Genomic DNA, 13,657 nt, shown 5'->3' on the forward strand with positions numbered 1-13,657 from the left:
TTTGGTGGGCTTAAATTTAACAAACAATCGATTTACTTCAGAACACAATGTTGTCTTAAATGAATTTAAAATTTTGACACAAAAACCGCTTTTATGCTATTTTTTATGTATAATTTTATGTTTCACTATATTTAAAAAATATATTGGGTAACTTTTTTTTAAAATCATAAAAAAATAATTATTTAAAGACCTATATTTTATAATTTAATTACATTTAACACAAATAAATGAAGTAGTACTTAGCAGTATTACAAATTTGTTATAACTTTTGATTAAAAAAAAATAATTCAGTTTTGTCAAATGTTTTGGACTCAAATCCTAATTTAAGTTTTTTTATGGAAAAGGCAATGTTAAAAATAATTCGGTTTGTTCAAATATTTTAGCCTCAAATCTAAACATAAGTTTTGTAATTAAATTTTAACATCATTGGGAAAAGGCCGTGCATCCAAGCCGTTCCTCGATCTTCTCTCAAATAGTGAAGAATTTTTATATCGTACTATTAGAAGAATGTCAAAAGTATAAAATCTCGTATAAAACAGAATCTTCGAGCGGTATTTGTTAGCGATAGCTGTGACATTCAACACTTCTCAAGGGTAACAATACTAAATAGGTATTCCTCGCCTATCTTATTGAGCGCAATCGGAAATTCTGTAAATAAGTCATTTTTATCGCATTTTTTTATCAATGTAAGAGTACATATTATCAAAAGTAATAATTGTTTTCGTTCACAAATACTTCAATTTACTGGTTAAATTTGTTGATATTTTTATGTATACATGCATGGATAAAGCGTAGGTACTGATATAAAATATTACTAATTTATTAAGAAAAAAATATTCGTATTCCTTTAAAAACGGGACTGCAGGCCTTTAACGATCGAATTGACACGTTTCCTAACAAACTTGATTTATTTTACTTTTCTATTTCATTAGAGGTCGCAGATTTAAATCCCGGTGTGCCTAAATTCTTACTGGCTCTAATGTTTGGGAGTAGTTAGGACTCTTGTGCGGTATTCACATTAAAAATTTGGTAGCATTTCGTCATTATATTTATCAGGAAAAGCGCAACTGCATGAACACGTATTCCGATTTATTCTTAATGGACTAATATTTTATTAGGGAATGGATGAAAATCACGTTTTTGACAGGATTTTAATAAATCGGCCATACTCATTTATCTCCGTGTACATGATAAATAAATTTGTTAGATACATAAATTAATAGCTGCACCCCAATCACCAGTCACCAGTCACCAGTGGCTTTGTGACTTTATTCTACTCTTCGCTGTATTTAAGACAAAATTACAAAATTTAGACTTGTTGTGGACGCTATTATTTTTAGTAGTACATTGCACATGCAATTTAATGGGTTCACCTCTTGATACAAATGATTAAATGGAGAAAAATCGCCAAAAAAAATCATATCACGAGTATGTTATGTATATACCTATTTAAATTGCACCGATTTCATTTTCATTTATTAGGTCGGAGGATATTTTATATTGAATAGTGACATTTATTAGGTCCAAGGATATTTTATATTGAATAGTGACATTTGTTAGGTCGGAAGATATTTTATATTGAATAGTGACATTTGTTAGGTCGGAAGATATTTTATATTGAATAGTGACATTTGTTAGGTCGGAGGATATTTTATATTGAATAGTGACATTTGTTAGGTCGGAAGATATTTTATATTGAATAGTGACATTTGTTAGGTCGGAGGATATTTTATATTGAATAGTGACATTTGTTAGGTCGGAAGATATTTTATATTGAATAGTGACATTTGTTAGGTCGGAAGATATTTTATATTGAATAGTGACATTTGTTAGGTCGGAGGATATTTTATATTGAATAGTGACATTTGTTAGGTCGGAGGATATTTTATATTGAATAGTGACATTTATTAGGTCGGAGGATATTTTATATTGAATAGTGACATTTCGGTCGGTGAACATATTTCAAAGAATTCGAAGCTTTTTACGCTGGGTGGAATAGGTGTATCTATCTACATGTATTATTTTGATTTGTATCGATTGAAAGTCTTCAGATGTGTGCAGTGTGCTTGCAGTACATGTGTGCTGCGCGGTATCAAACTAATTTCGTTTTGGTTCGTGAGCATTAAAAAACACATCTCCCACGCTCGTCGGAACACGAATAAAAATACACATTGATGGGAGCTTGTTGCTTGTTGCATTCGTCGTGTTTTCTGTGTTTTTTCAGCATTCGAGCGGCGAGAACGCAATTTTATAGCTTATTATCAAGATAAAAATAAACGATACACATTCTTATCGACTCTAGTGCCGACCAGTTTTATTCGGTATTGACAGAAACGGAATATGTTATGTTTGTTTCGGCTATCAGAGAAATAGTAGGCTAGAAAAATAACTGTTATGGGTGGTTTTAAACAAAAAAAAACTAAACTGAGCAACTGTTTTATTAAAATTTGACTCACACTCACAATCTAGCTGTCACCAAAGTAGCAAAGCGTAAATTTATCTCAGCGATGCAATAGAACTGATAGAAGTGATATCCCCCGTGTTTTTGGGCTAACGGGCCTTGTTTGCTTTCCAGTATAATAAATATAACAGGTTTTATTATGTACATGTTACAGTATCATGGCTTTAATTTACTCTACGAAAAAAAATAATAAAACGCAAAAAAAGCATTTTTCTTTCGACAGCCAGTAGAACGATGGCTATCCGTATTGACCCTATGTGATGGCTGTCTTAATTTTTGGTTGGCTGTTTTTTCGAAATATATTTCGAAAATCGAAATGGATTTTCATAAAACATGCAAATATGGGATAAACGATGAAATGTAGGAGGATTCATTAGCTTTAAACAAAATTAAACAGTTTATACGATTTCGTATAAATATTCGGAAGTACAATTTTATGAATGAGCGCGGCCGAATCCAAAACCAAATGCCCGGAAATCTCCATCGCTCGAGTGGCAAAAATGTACCTATAACTTCCGCGTTCACAATTTTCTTAAAGATTTTTCAGATATATCGTTGATTCATAAAAATAATGCCTAGATACTCTTTGTTGTCGAGTTACGACAAACATTTTAGACACATTTCCAGCGGTTTTGGGTTAGCAATGTTAGCATCAAAAGATAGTTATTTTTCAAAGTTGATTCATTACTTCATAACTTAAATTATTTTTATCACCGTATTTATTAGATTTCAGTTTTAAGTATCTAATGCAATGCCAGAGCATATGGGATTGGTATGGCAAAACACTGGAATTGTTTTCAACTGTTTTGAAAGATGAAGCTTTTATTTATACCTACATGTAAGTAGGAACTTGCCTTCTTTGATAAGAACGTCAAAAACTTTAATTTATACCTTCATGGAAGTAGGAACTTGCCTTGTTTAATAGGAATGTCTAAAGCTTTAATTTATACCTTCATGGAAGTAGGAACTTGCCTTGTTTAATAGGAATGTCTAAAGCTTTAATTTATACCTTCATGGAAGTAGGAACTTGCCTTGTTTAATAGGAATGTCTAAAGCTTTAATTTATACCTTCATGGAAGTAGGAACTTGCCTTGTTTGATAGGAATGTCAAGAGCATTTGCACAAGCCTGAAGTTAAATATCTATACTTTGATGAACGTCAATCAAATACAAAATATATTACCAGTGTGTTCTCTGACTTCTGAAAACAACCAGAATTAAAACGATTACAAAATTCCCGTTGAGAAATGAACACATTATAATGTTGCTTCAATCAATCACTTCAACTTCAATGACTGGACATGTAAAAATTTATTTATCATATTTTATTGGAATAACTTTTTTTTAAATATTTTAAGGTTATACCCATAAAATCAATATCATTGAAGAAGAAAATAATACTAACACATCTTGAACAAAATACGAAACAGAAAAAGACACGACAAATAAAAAGCAATATTATCCTCAACTAATTTTTACCATATTTTAGGCTGCTATCTTTTTGAACGATTACAAAGTTATAATGTTTGCGTTGTTCCGTTAAGACAGAGATCCTGGGTTAGATTACTGGTAGAGACCGTCAACTTTTTATTTTTCTGTTTCATATTTTGTTTAGATTTGTTAGTAGGTATTATCTTTTTCTTCAATAATTTATTTATCCAGTATTTGTAAGGTAAAATTTCTTCCTTGAATATTTAAAGTGATAGGAAAAAGTCCTCAGAATTTACATTAACTCTATTACAGCCAATATTTTGAAGAAAAATATGACGACCAGATGGCTGGGATTTGAATGGTCTGGAGAGGCGTGCGTGGAAGCCATTTCAGATTCGAACCGTGTGAAAATGTCGTACTTAGAAGGATCTTCCAAACCTCGGATAAATATAAATATTTCCACCGTCATCTGCCACGCTGTGCAAACACTAAACTGACGCAAAGGCACATTAAAACGGCTTACTTATTATATAAAAATGTCAGAAGGGATTTGTTTTAAGTGCATACGTTGCACTTAAATTCATTAAATTTGTACAACTTAGTTGCGTTCTATTTTGAGTAAATGAACAAAGATATAAACAGTTCTTAAAGCTTCAGTTAAACACTTAACGCACGCCATAACATTGGGTAACACTGACATTTCGGAACTGTAATATTATCAAATATTTCGGTGGTGCAAAGACTTTTAGGTGTATAGATAATAATATGTAACTACTAATTAGTAACTACCTACATGTACACGACTAGTTTTTTTAAAAGAACCAAGTAACTGCAGATCGGGGGTAGTTCTAATGAAAATTATTGCAGCCCGAAAATAAAAAAGACGAGGTTTTAAATTTGTTGTAACGTAAATCCAAAAGTAGTGTCTTTTGGGGTCGGTTGATAGTTTTGGTTTCGTACGAAGGAAACGCTAAATATCGGGTAACTTTCCTGTTATGTTAACAACTGAAAGCCAGTTACGATTTATGGTAAATGATGCATATATAAAATGTGCTCAGAAACGAAATAGTCCGAAATCTCCTAATTGAAAGCTTACAAAACACGATAAAAGTATGACATAAAAAACGTTTCCTTTCACTTTTAGAAAATAAACGACGACATGCTAGAATCATTTATAATTAATACCTACTTACTGTGAATAGGATGGATCGGAAATGTTTTCCTAAGTACTTTCAACGGGTGTTTTTTTTTTATTTGAAACTCTCCCAGATGAATCGTTATGGAAACGTAAAGAGGAAAATTAAAGCATTCAAAGGGAAATAGATTTTCTCTTTCCCAAAATAATAAACCTAATTGACCGGAAATATAGAAATTGGAAAAATTCTGGACTTTTTTATGACTTTTCTTTCCCTAATCAACGACAGTTTTTATAGCCCGATGACCCTAAAATAACCCCGATGTAATTTTATTATCAATGGAATCGATTTTTAAGTGACGAACGTGAATAACGTGAATTAATTAATCACGAGGTTTGTGAAAAATTTTGTCCCTCGAATTTCTCGCGGAAATCTTATTTCCTCTAAGAAAATTTAAAGGTAAAATCACCCCGGGATAAATTGGGTGGCAAGAAATTGTAAAACTCTACAGTTCGGAATTGAAATGATTTTTAATTGGAAGATTTCTAGGAACGGGAATTTGTCTACGGGTGAAAAGTTCGAAACGAATACCAAATTTATTTTCATTTCACAGGAGGATATAAAATTTTCAGTTCTGTTTTAAGCAAAGCAATATTTTACCTGTAAATAATTACATATTATTTAAGGTAAAATTTATTCAACTCGGAGCTGGGAGGCGTTTAAAAGGGACATCATTTTTGGCTCTTTAAACTATAATAATGGGACAATATGCACTTGTGCAAACCTGTTGGTTACTGGTTGCCAAGAAACGGATGTTCAGATTTCTCTCCCTTACAAGGCAATGGAGGTAAGACGGAGAAATGACGAGCGCGAACGAGACGGGAATCCAGCTTCTTTCAGAAGGGAGGGAATTTATTCGACCCTAAGTACTATGCTCGTCAGAGGGTTCCACCAAAAAGGAAATGATAATATAACCCACCCCAATATTATACTATCCCGATACCGTGACCTATTTGTAAGAAAAAAAGAAGTAGACATCCATTGGTAAATTTACAATTCATAAAAAAGATTTCGGCTCGATTTAATATCTGAGAAACGACATGGAACCAGAAACGATATTCCGGTTTGGGAATCTAATCAATGTTTCAAACAAATACTTGCTTAATGGTCGCATAAAAACTAGGACTGAAGTCAACGAAAACCATCAACAGACAAAAAAGTTTTAATTTGATAAAAAAATGATCGGAACATCAAACAAGTACCGGTGAAATATCATCAAAACATCGCTCGATTTCCTATGTAAAAGTTTTTCCCCGATAATATATTAAGCTGGGGATTCGGGTAAATGTCATACTCTTCATTTAGTATCAGAAATGGTTCGTTTATTTTTACTTTTGTGTGATTCAGTAGCATCATTTGAATTCGGATACAAATCGTGATTGGGTCTGAACGCAATAAACTCGTATGTTTACAAAACGAACCGATTGGACTACCGTCAATTTATTATATTCCATGAAACGATCTGCGATTTTAAACATTGGGAGTTTGAACATAAACGAGGAGAAGGCAGATAATAGGAATTGATTTAAAAAAACAAGATGAGTTTTTTTTATTTGTGGGGCGAATATAAATACATTCATTTATTGATGGGTCTCTACACGATTAAAAAAAATGAATTAATTAAGATACAATGATCCTTGCAAAGTTATGAAAAAATAGGCCTACATAATGCATTGTGCATATTGCAATAATTAATTATAATTATTTAGTATAAGTTTGAATACACGTTTGGTCACAAAAATATAACTAGAGTTAAAAATGCATTAATTAAATAATAAAAATAGACGATCAAATAAATTAAAATAAAAAAATTAATGTCTTTGATTTTTTTTAAATCTCTCCTCGGATAGCAGGGAAGAACCAAATTAAGTCCGTTTTTTTGCATAAAAACAGGTTATGGAGAGATTACGTAGACTAAACAATGAATTAATAGATCTTTCAGATATTTTAATTTTGACACGCTTAAGTATTCGCAAAATATTGTTAATTTGTTAATGTTTTGTTACTCTTATATTATAGGATTCTATAAAGATAGTGTGCAATAACTTGTAAATTGTATTTTATGCTTTATTTTAATAATCTTTTTTTTTTTATTTTATACTATCGTTCTTAATTTAAATTATGATCGTTATGTAAAAGCCAAATGGGTCCATAATAAATAAATAGAATAAAAACGTTTTTGATTAATATGAAAAATGCGCTATTATATATGCATATAATATTACTATGTATGGAATTAAAGCAAATAATATATTTCATAACAGAATTAAACAGTCATATTTATCACAGGACTTGGCTTGTGGCTTGTTGATTCAAATGTCTCGACACGACATATAAAAACAGATTTAATCTCTATGTCAATCGCAACCAGAAGGATCGCACCACAATAACACGACTTTACCTTTTTGTGAAAAATAAAAAATACTAGTCTCAAATTGGAACACTTTATAAAATAAAATTAAGGAATGAAAAATTTTGTACTTTTCTGATTTGAATTTAATCAAGTATTTTTAGCTTCTAAAGCTAAATAAATTTCCTAATTAAATAAACTTCACAAAATGCAAATTGACGATATTTTAAAAGACGTATCATATTTTTGCCTTAATTCAGTTCAATAAAGCAGACTGTATTGTGCTTACTTATATATATATTATTATTTTATTCTTGTTGGATACTGATATGAATCCAAAATGACAACCTTTGTTTTTTATAATAGGTCGTGTAACTAAATGTCAAACAGGAATTTTTAAATCAAACGAACGGGTATAAAAATAACTTAACAATGAATTAAAATAAGATTTCGGTTGACAATTTTAAATGGCCCAGTGTTATTTTCTTAAAATTTATTACATTCGGTAGGTACCTACTTAGCTCCATAAAAGAACATATTTCAAATGATTTTTATCACAAAAAAAGACATGCATAAATGTAAATAATAGTGCATTATTGACTAGAAATGCACAATTTACCGTTGGCGGCCGATAGAATGTCAGGTCTGTTGTTTGTACTGTTCAACTCGCCGGCCGGCTTTTCTAGCGCGATACAAGTTAAAAATAGCTCTAGTCTGTCGGCTCATAACAAAACGGCCTCACGTCATAACACCCGGCAATATCGATAAGCAATTGAAGATATTGCTTTATTACTAAGTGGTATACCAACTTGCAGAGCAGAACCGGCTAATACGCCCATATCGATTGCATAATGTTCCGGCGATTCGTCTATAGCCGGATTGAAGTAATATTTTTAAAGTCAAAGTACAAGAAAAACAATTTTAATTGCGTTAAATAATAATCAAGTGGGTGTAAATCATATACAAAATAAAATTTAATCAAACTCAATTACAGTCAAATAATGTTTTTAAAAATCTTTGCATTTTGGTGAATAATTTAATTGCATTGTTCCGATGCTTTATTTTCATAACGAATTTTGAACCCGAAATTAAATTTATTCGGAATTATGTATAAACATTTGGCTTAATATTTATTTATTACGTGTCTCGGGGTGATATATTACTTGAAACAAGTAATAAACACAGTAAAACCGGTTTCTCCTAAATACTCCACGTGGTGGTGATAGCGAAGAAAAAATAATCTGTAGTGGGTAGCGTTGACTAAGTAACTAACATTAGAAGGCTGAAGGTTTAAAAGGCTGTGGTAATTGTGATTCGGGAAACCTGGAAGAAAGAAAAATAAAAGAATTCTACCTTATGCGATCTGAGAAGAATTCGATCTTTCCATTCTTCTTGTTCTGTGGATGGGTGGGACTCCCGGTGGACGAGGGGCTGCAGGAGCCGCTAGAGGAGAGGCTCTCCGCGCGAGGTCTCTGCTCGGGCTGCACCACTGTCTTGGTGCTGCTGTTCTGGCGAGCCCTTCTGCGACGCCTCTGCTTGTCCTGCTCCTCGCGCGGGGACCAGTCTAGGTCCTTCTTCAGGTGGCCGCGCCCGCACAGGCAGCCGCACGCCTTGAACGCCAAGTCGTACCCCTTCTTCGTCCACAGGTTCTGGTGCCTCTGCCGCTCGGACCACGAGCGAGCTCTCCCGGAAGTCTTGAGGTACGTTAAGACGCCCTGTTCCCACAGCTCGAAGCACTCGCGGTGCATGTAGCGGCCGATGGGGCAGCCCTCGTTGTTGCAGGTCACCCTTACGGAGTCCCTCGGCTCCTCGGGGGAGATGAGATCCTGCGGCCGCAGACACTCGCCCGTGGGCACGCAGCAGCGCGCGCCCAGCAGCAGCTCGGCCAGGGGCATCTCGCCCACCGCGCCGGGGTGGTGCCTCCGGGGGGCCATGGCGCCTTCCCCTCGCCCGTAGAATCCGGGTAGCCCGCTCAGAGGTCCGAAGTTTCTGAGTACTTCCGTCGTCTTGAAGGCCGGGAAGGGACGGGCGACTGGACTTCCTCTGGGGAAGTCAGAAGAAAAAAGAAAACGCCGCGGTAGTCGAAGAAGCGAAGAATCGGAAACGCCGGTATGAAGGTTAAGTAACCGGCGCTGATGGCGCGTAAAGTCTTATAAAAGTTTATTCAGTTCTAAAAAGTTCAAAAAACACAAAAAGTTCTCAAAGGATCACGAACGACACAGTTGTTTACGTTTAATGCTGTTGTCCCGTGACAAGTATTATAAAAAATCGCCGAACAGAAATGTGCGAAGTGAACGACAACAATAATAAATAGTGTGAATGTATAGCAACACTGGAGAGGTACACGCGCTGCACATGCTGGCCGCACCGCTCGCGGCCGACTAATGGCTGACCGCACGAACGAAAGCGAAATTTCAAGATCGCACCGGCGGCGGCGCTGGCAGCAGCATGCGGGGCGCGGGTCTGGGAGGGTTGGGCGGGGCGCGGTATTGCACGGCGCGGGGGGTGCAGCCGACGGGCGGCGGGGGGAGGGGGTGGGCGTCGCGGCGGATTATTTCACTTTCGGCGCGTTTCACTGTCGTTGGCAGTGAACCCGGGATGTGCGCGCGCAGCTTACCCCGCGCCGCGACACCCCTGAACTTGCACTGTGCACCACCGCCCCTTCGAGCTCCCGCCCTCCCCCCCTCTCCCGCACCCTCTACCACACTTCCCGCACCACTCTCAGCTGCAGAGGATCAGACAGTGCACAGATAATTACAATTATCTACCCTTTGATGTGTCGATACTGATATCCCTTCACACTAGTATGTGTATAGAAAAAAATATCAAAAGCTTTTAGAATGAAAATCTATCATGGACAAATAGACATAAAACAGCTTTAAGCCTAGCCTTCAGTATATCTTGTAAAAAAAAGCTTACCTGGAAGACTATTATATTGTAATAATAAACTCTTCAAGGTTTCTAAAAATACAAACACTCTGAAACAAATATGAATTTCAAGGAACCTTTCTCACAAAGCATAATATTTTATTTAACCGATAAACAAAATGAAATTTATTTTGCAAACATAATCATAGAAAAATAAGTAAAAGTGATAAATAAGAAACCCCACTGAGTCAGAAATTCATTAGCAGTTAGTCATCAGCCTTCCGAAAGGCTTGGAGTTTTCAGGCTTTTCCTTGAAAAGTTTTCGGCTTTGGTCTTATCGGGGAAAAGTTCGGTGACCTAACCAAAATATTCCCAGAACAGAATTGAAGTAATATCTAATGTGATTGAATCGTGTTGACCTTGAAAGGAAATGTTTTTCTTTTTGTTCGCTGGTTTGTGCGTGATTTTATTACATTTTGAAATTAATTTTCATGTTCGAAATAATAAATTTTAACAGAATATTGTTTAATGGTCGATAAAAAATTAACTATTCCGTAGGTTCTATTCAAAGAATCTAGGAAATGTATGTCGATGCTAGCGACTAATAATATAATATAAGAAAATATGGACTTAAATCAATTTTTCTTAAATAAAATATGTACAAATCAAGGTTTGTATCGTGATGGCTTGGAGCACTGTCATTTAGTTTTTTGTTTATGTAACCTAAAACTATTTTTTTTAGTTTAAAGTAGGTAAAGTGTGAAATCGTTGAAGGTTTGATGTCCGACCTTTCCTATTTCACGTGGCACAGAAACCCTTTTAGGTGCATTTTTTTTAGATGCACACAGGTTGACAGAGGTGTATGTAAAAATAAGAAAACAACACGATGGACTCTAATGACAAGGTTACGTTCGCATTCAAGCGATGGATTATAAAAAATGGAGTAGAAGAATAGTTCTACTAAATTGGGGCGGCAGTATTTAGGGTGAAGATTAACTCGATGATAGCCGACCTCCGATAAGAGAACCACCAAAATTTAAAAAGTTTAAGAAGTCCCTTCTTCACAAGAAGCTTTCTTGTGAACATAGCACAATTGCCTGAAGCTTGTAAGTACACTATGAAATAGGGAAGAAGAAGGATTGAACACAGCACCAGAGTCCCAACTGCTCCGAACCGTCTGGAGCCAGTAAAATCATAGATTCTTCATTCTTGTGAACAAAGCACTATTGCCCGAATCTTGTAAGTAGTACTATGAAACAGGAAAGAAGAAGGATTGAACACAGCACCAGAGTCTCAACGGCTCCGAACCTTCTGGAGCCAGTGAGATCAAAGTTTCTCCATTTTTGTGAACAAACACTATTGCCCGAAGCTTCTAAGTAGTACTACGAATCAGGGAAGAAGAAAGATTGAACACAACACCAGAGTCCCAACTGCTCCGAACCTTCTCGAGCTAGTGAGTTCTTCATGGCATCGCCATTCTCGTGAACAAAGCGCTATTTCCCGAAGCTTGAAAGTTGTATTATGAAACAGGGAAAAATAAGGATTGAACACCACACAAGAGTCACAACAACTCCGAACTGTCTGGATCCAGTAAGATCATAGATTCTCCATTCTTGTGAACAAAGCACAATTAAGTACTATGAAACAGGGAAGAAGAAGGATTGAACACAGCACTAGAATCCCAACTGCGCTGAACCTTCTGGAGCCAGTGAGATCATGGCATCTCCATTCTTGTGAACAAAGAACTGTTGCCCGAAGCTTGAAAGTAGTTCTATGAAACAGGGAAGAAGAAGGATTGAACACCACACAAGAGTCCCAACTGCTCCTAACCGTCTTGAGCCAGTTAGATCATGGCATCTGCAATCGGGGTATGTTGCAATGCTCAATGTAGTGGGGAGAGGAAGGAGATGCAGAAGATGAAGATGGGGAAGTACCTGGCTATTCAGATACTATCATCAAACAAACACAGTGTCATTTAATTTTTCTGGATGTTGGTCTCTCACCAGGGTGATTCTGAAAGTATATACTAACCTAGAACGTGCCGTAAATAGACATTATTTTATACGAATAGATAATGAAATAAAATGTATTGATCCAATAAAATTTACTTTGCACACCGGGATTTGAACGCGCGCCTCTAAAGGAGAAGAAAGAATAAAATTAATAAATAAGTATTAGTTCTAAGTTTGTATCATTATGAAATATCCAGTGCATGAAACTTAATCACCATCCCATAATTTCTCTGCACATTAAACATGAACATGTGAAGTTTCTAGGGACCAAATAATATTTTTTATATCTTTCTTTATCGTAAATTTTAGAAGAAACGATCTTATCACGCGGGAAAACATAAATAACGTGTGTTTTAAATCAGTCTCCATAAAAAGTTCAAGATAAGGCACAAAATTATTTTTATCTCATGGCTTAGGTACTGTAAGAAGGATAGGTACTTTCAAGTTATTTTGTACGTTGATATGAAATATTAGTTGAGATCTATGAAAGTCTTGGAAAATTCTAGAAAAGGATTAACTCTCCACGAAAAAGACACTAGGTCGAAAAAAAAAATTAATCCAAATTTGTGTTACGATGTTAGACTAAAGCACTTAAGGGGAAAGCAGGAAAAGGAAAGATGAAGACCGGCAAGCACCTAATTATTTTAACCGGTTCACATTTTGAATTCTAGTACATAATGGAAAATATTCAAAATTTGATACCTACGCGGAGAAAAATGAGTACGGCTGATTGATCAAAAATTCGTGCCCATTTCCTTTCATAAAATATTAATCATTCAAAATATATACTTGAACACGTGTTCACGCAGGTGACCTTGTCCTAATAAATATAATGGACGGAATGCGACAACATTATAGTTTTTAAGAACATATGTTCCGACTTCACCATAATATATTCGTTCTTTACTGATAGTTTGTCATGAAAACTGTCAATTTATTTGTTAAAGGCATGCAGTCCCGTTTTTAACAGGAAAACAAATAATTTGACCAGATTTTTAATAATAATTAACAATATTTTATATCAGTAAGTTTTCTCCGTGTATCTATCTTCCAGTTTGAAACTAAATGTACGTAGGTACCTAAATCAATCGAGTTTCGAGGGTTAATATTACATTATTTTTGTTTATGTTAAAAAAAAAAGCAAATTGAAAAGTTGCAGTTATTATTAATTTGTAGCCAGATTTGAAAATATCCAGGTAATTCTAAACCAATTATTTTCCCTCCCCATTTCTTTTACAGTGCAAAATTCAATTTATAAGTTTTGCTTTCTGAAACAGCAACCTACGGGTTCCAAGCTAAGGAACTAATCGCTCTGCGGCAGAATCGTACACGTTATTACT

The 13,657-nt window shown here is 35.1% G+C and overlaps 1 protein-coding gene across 1 annotated transcript in view; it reads right to left on the reverse strand.

The window, feature by feature from the left end:
- heca (hdc homolog, cell cycle regulator) overlaps positions 1 to 9,809 on the reverse strand; it is a 153,249-nt gene extending 143,440 nt beyond the window's left edge. The window contains exon 1 of the mRNA XM_089635649.1: positions 8,791 to 9,809. Coding sequence (XP_089491775.1) covers positions 8,791 to 9,371 — 581 coding nt within the window. The 5' untranslated portion in view covers positions 9,372 to 9,809. The remainder of the gene's footprint in view (positions 1 to 8,790) is intronic.
- Between the last annotated feature and the right edge of the window lie 3,848 nt (positions 9,810 to 13,657).

The sequence above is a fragment of the Hesperophylax consimilis genome, chromosome 9, assembly GCF_061612785.1.
Source record: "Hesperophylax consimilis isolate HC1 chromosome 9, BYU_Hcon_1.0, whole genome shotgun sequence".
Lineage (NCBI taxonomy): Eukaryota > Metazoa > Arthropoda > Insecta > Trichoptera > Limnephilidae > Hesperophylax > Hesperophylax consimilis.